General features: G+C 32.5%; 1 protein-coding gene across 1 annotated transcript; it reads left to right on the forward strand.

Moving 5' to 3' along the window:
- The first annotated feature begins 576 nt into the window (after window positions 1-576).
- LOC129927770 (uncharacterized) lies at window positions 577-4,653 on the forward strand. Its single transcript, XM_056038872.1, has 6 exons — window positions 577-766; window positions 1,325-1,390; window positions 2,140-2,210; window positions 2,327-2,424; window positions 3,287-3,347; window positions 4,014-4,653. The coding sequence occupies exons 1-6, from the start codon at window positions 585-587 to the stop codon at window positions 4,037-4,039; spliced, it is 504 nt and encodes a 167-aa protein (XP_055894847.1). The 5' UTR covers window positions 577-584; the 3' UTR covers window positions 4,040-4,653.
- Window positions 4,654-5,259: the final 606 nt, after the last annotated feature.

Genomic DNA, 5,259 nt, shown 5'->3' on the forward strand with positions numbered 1-5,259 from the left:
TTGATGTAAACCTGTTTCATTTTTTTTGACCAAAAATGTTTTACTTCCATTAGAACAAGACCCATATGAAAGTAAAAGCTGACCCAAGTCTAAACATGTGTGGGCCTATTTGTAAAATGTATTGTTCAGAAAGAAATGAATGTATCCAAATTAAAAAAAAAGATCTTGAAATAATATTCATTCAGTAACATAAAAAAGATACCAACATAACCTAGAAATAAAACTTCTACATTAAATATCATGAGAGATAGTGCTGTCCACCTTCATTCAACCCAAACTTGAAGGTGAATCACATAGGGTAATAGGTTTTCTTTGAAACCATATCTTATTCTCAAGACTTCTTATAGAGATTTTCTACTTAGGTCTTACAACTGCAAAAGCTAAACTCATAAGTCAAATAAAAGTTTCACTAATTAGTGTCTTGCTTTTATCAGAAACATTTGTTTAATTGTTTTAAAATATTTTTCTTGCTGCAATGAAAGCTGTTTCAATTGTCTTCAATTCATCATGCCCTGATCATATGTTGTTTGATATAGCAATGTTTTCATTGGTTTTTTTTTTGGGGGGGTGGGGGAGATAAGGGCATGATGAATTGCACACTGGCTTGGCATGGTTGTGGCACTAAAACAAAACATGAGATGCTTTGCCACCACATCATCTTCTTCTTTACCACCACAACAGCCACTGCATGTCATGTTGACATGTTGTGCAACTTACTTCTTGATTGTAGGAGTCACCAGTGGATGGACAAAGCAAGCACAGAAAGGTAATGACCTTGTGACCTCTAGACACACTAAGTCAGCCCCATCTCTTTTAGCCTGCTTCCTTCTAAAAGTATTTTTGATATGGCATCTTCTGTCCAAGCTAAACATAATTTTTAAAAATGATGGAGTGGCTTAGCTTATGTGATATACAATATATACCTGGATATTCGTTGTTTAAAGTGTGACTTCATAATGGCTTAGACTATCAAATTACATAAAACTAATTTAAATTGCTTTAGCTGTCATTTTGGGATCATCAGTCTCTGATGGTCTGCAGTTAACTTTAAACATTTTATTCCTAGATAAAATCTCAGCTTTTGTTTCATTGATTTACTCTTTAAAAAAAATTCTCTTGTTGTTTATACCTTAAATGAGAAAAGAAAATTGCCTGCACTTGGTCAACTAATTTGTGAAATGTAAAAGATGTTTATGTTAAAGCTCATTGTGGTATTTACACCAATCAGTGGACACTTTAACAGTAAATACCACTTGATAGAGCACTGTTTGGTAACAGCAACAGATATAGAGCTCTAATTCCCAGTTTACTTATTATTTGACAGAGTCCCACAAGTCAAGAAGCTGATGAGTCTTTTGAAATGGAAAAAGATCGTAAAGATAAAAAGAGGGTATGTTTATTTTATTTTTTTTGTGTCCTAGTGTAAATCTTTTTTTAACTCTTTCTCTCCATAATTATTTTCCATGTTCCAACTGAATTATCCATTTTGCTCATATGTATTTCACTACCCTGTTATGATTAAACTTCAACAACTTGTTTGTTTGTTTTCGGAAAATGTTAAGTTTGGTATAGAATTAAATGGGACTGTATGCCTTTTTTAGATAAATACTAATATTTATAAAACCTAAACGATATTTTATTTTGGATAATGGAATGTAAAAATAAAAACTTACTGACTTACCAAGTCTATTAAGATCTAGACCATATTTTATGATCCAAACTGAACTAAAACTGTTCTTAATGATAGTTATTCATATTTTAACATAACTTAATATATAATGTATATAAAACATAAATTAATTGTCTTGAGCTCACTATCCCATGTCATTTTCATATGAAAAATTAATATTAAATATAGATCCTTTTTTTTTAGCCCCCACTCTTGAAAAACATCCTTTTTTGGGGAAAAACATGATTGAAAATAAGAAATCTGTGTATTCCAAGGGGAACTATTCAAAATTAAATTTTAAGCAATTAAAAACATTTTTTTGTATATTTTAAGAAAAGATTATGAATTGTATTATTCTTAAATGCTATAAAAATGTAGACTAGGACACATTGGGATAATTGTTAAGTGGTATCAAATTAGTTTAGGAGAGATTATAAATGTATTATATCAACTCCAGTGATTCTCTTCAGGAACACTGTTGAAACCTATGACCCAGAACTTTCCAAAAGAAGAAAAAGTGAGGATCATTATCTAGCTTCACGTACGTATTGATAGAATCATTCTAGAACTCCTTGTTTTACACACTTCTGTACAAATATTTTTGAGATGAAGGCACTGCCTCAAGGCTCCAAACTTTTTTTTCTCCACTAAATGTAGGCAAACAAAATGGGGAAGCCAATGGATCCTCCAAAATGTATGCAGAGAGAGATTATAAAGAGAAATCTAAACAACAGAGTCACTCCTCTAAGAGCAAGGTAAACTTTTCACCTTCACCTGTCCCTTAGTCTGTTGAACTATTGGGGCACCACACAATATAGGTCAACCATCTTTCTCCATTCCTCTTAATAGAATCTCTTTCATTGGCAGGCCTGTCCATTCTTTAATGTTGTTTTCCCATTGCTTCCTCTGTCTCCTTTTTTTTCCTGGTGCTGTTCCCTGGAGGAGAGTTTTGCAAGCACTGAGGACCTTTTGATATTGCCATAAAGGTTTAATTTGTGTTATTTTACAGAGGTAAACATTTATGGACAGAAAACTGATTTTTTGGTTTTGTTATATTCACTAAGAACCATTCTTCACATGTGAAATAATTGACATAAATAAGCATGGTCTAAAAGCTTTTGTTTTCAAATTATTTTATACACATACATCTAAACTATTTTTTAAATACTAAAATGTAACTAAATTAATTGTATATTCAATGCTATTAGTAGTACCACAACAATGTACATAGATTACTTACAGTCCACTAATAACATACACTTTTGATTTAGAAATCAAGTAATAGAAAAACAAAGTTGTTTTTTTTCTTCTTCAAATTAAGTAAGCATCAATCTATTGTAAAGCCATGTTAAACATATGTGTTTTTAATTTACAATAGTTGTATAGTATCTTTCTTATCTGAAGCTGGTAATACAATTCAGGTGTTAGTTTTTGTGTAACAGTAATAAGGCATGACCATGTCTGACTTGCAGTGTTCTATTGCTTTATATGGGTGCACATTTCTTTAATTATTTTTTATTTTTTTCATTTGCTTTGAATTAGAGAATTTATTTGATAATTCTCTATACCTCTCTATGTCTTAAGTTTTGACTTGTTTGATTTTTTCCTTTTCTCCAGGAACAGTTTAATGAAACAGATGGATCTCCAAAACTGAAGATGAAAGAAAAGAGAGACAAATCATATCCTTGATCTAGGGACTGAGACTTGATTATGTAGTCAGCTGGGGCTTAATTATTTAGTCTTTATGGTAAATACTTTCTGGTCTTAAAGTTTCTAGTCATCTTTCCATTGCTAGATACATGAGTGAGGTGTGTATATTAAACATTTCAATTGGGAATTAAACATTTCAATTGGGAAAGGTAGAAAAAAAATCCAGTCACTTTAAAAAAAACATAAAAATCAGTTGGTCCTTCTCATGTTTGAATTCAATAGTTTGTAATAATGGCAGTTTAACTTTAAAATAGTCATTATGTTCATCCATCCCGGTGGGACTACAGCCCTTGGAGGGCCCTGACCTACTATAGCACATCTTTTCATTCTGATCTATCCTGCTGTTCTAGATCTGCCTCTACATCGTCAAGCCACTGTACTGTGGCCTACCTTTGAGGTGCCTGCTTTTTGTTTGTTTTGTGAACAATCTTTGCTGCTCCTCTGTTCTCTGACATTCTTTCAAGGTGACCTGCCCAGCGTAATCTGTTCCTTTTTATTTCCGTCATTATGGAGGGGGGTCTTGGTATATTAGTGATCATATTACTAATTAGAGCCTAGAAATAGATAATGTTGCCTCTTAGTACTTAAGTTAGTAATCTGATTGAAAGTGTATAATTTCCTTAACTTCTTCTCACATGTTCCAAAAAACAGAAAAAATAAAACCAGTTTGATCTGGATGTTTCCAGACTGCAGTCTCTTGTTGACTATTGTTAGTTGGATGGCAATGTGCAGCTTTTTAAACCTTTTGTTTTCCCTTTTGAAACATTGATTTATATATTTCTCAAACATTTTTAGATAGTAACATATGTTGATCTGTAGATCTAGTGTGGGTGAATGTGTGATATCATGTACATTAGACTCTGGCCATTCAGTTGGTTCTGTAAAATTACAAAGTGACACTTTTTTTTTCTTGATATTGTTGACTTATGAATTAGAACTCAGGCTTTTGTTGAAACAGATCTGCCTTCTGGTCAAATTATATTGAGTCATTTCTCCAGGTTCAAAACAGTTCAACTTATGGACCAAGGTGTTGAGTTGATCGTTTCACTTGTTCAATTGAAATCCTATCCAGTCCTAGTTCAAAGTCTTAGTGTTAGTGGCAAGCATTGCTTCCAGTCCTGTGGGATCTACTGGAAGTGAACTCTAAAATATGACCATTGTTGCTGTACACACAGATTTCATGTATTTATGTTTGCTTCAAATTAAGGGTCTAAGTGACCTTGGTTGACTATGTTGATCATTGAATAAATGGACTGACATGTCCGCAGATTATAGTTTTGCTTGTTAATATATTTTCTTGTGTTGAATAGATTAAGTTTTAAGTTAAGAAATACTGACATTGTTCCATAACTTCTCAGCCAGCACATTACAATGTACTGCACTGATCTAAATACTTTATAACTACATCTCAGTTTGAATGAAAATCAATAATTATAAACTAGTACTGAAATTACACATTTGTATAACTACATCTCAGTTTGAATGAAAATCAATAATTATAAACTAGTACTGAAATTACACATTTGAAACCAAAAGAAAATTTAAGACAAATCGTAGCGGGCGAATAAGAACCTAAAGTGATAACAGCTGAACCATTGTTATGTCTGCTGAATGTTACATTATATGTAGGTCACAGCTGGGAAAGTGTAGCTGTTATGTGAAATACTGAAACTTCATACTCAAAAAGCCTTATTAACTCACTAATATAAGTAACTGGCACCAAAAGGGCGCATTAGCAGAACTACAGGCAACTTAATATAAAAGACTATATAGCTGCAATCTCACTGCTCAAACAAGGCATGATAGAGGCTGTTCTTTTTAGCTACATCATCTACAAGTTTCATTAGCCCCCTTTTTTTTTGTACCACCAAAGAGCATCT

Source organism: Biomphalaria glabrata, chromosome 8, assembly GCF_947242115.1.
Source record: "Biomphalaria glabrata chromosome 8, xgBioGlab47.1, whole genome shotgun sequence".
Lineage (NCBI taxonomy): Eukaryota > Metazoa > Mollusca > Gastropoda > Planorbidae > Biomphalaria > Biomphalaria glabrata.

Excerpts from the sequence above, each read along its gene's own strand:
- LOC129927770 (XM_056038872.1), top strand. The coding sequence starts at position 585 with ATGATGAATTGCACACTGGCTTGGCATGGTTGTGGCACTAAAACAAAA. Across the intron at positions 2,425-3,286 it reads GTCACTCCTCTAAGAGCAAG|GAACAGTTTAATGAAACAGA; the intron begins GTAAACTTTTCA and ends CCTTTTCTCCAG. Across the intron at positions 3,348-4,013 it reads GAAAGAAAAGAGAGACAAAT|CATGTTCCAAAAAACAGAAA; the intron begins CATATCCTTGAT and ends AACTTCTTCTCA.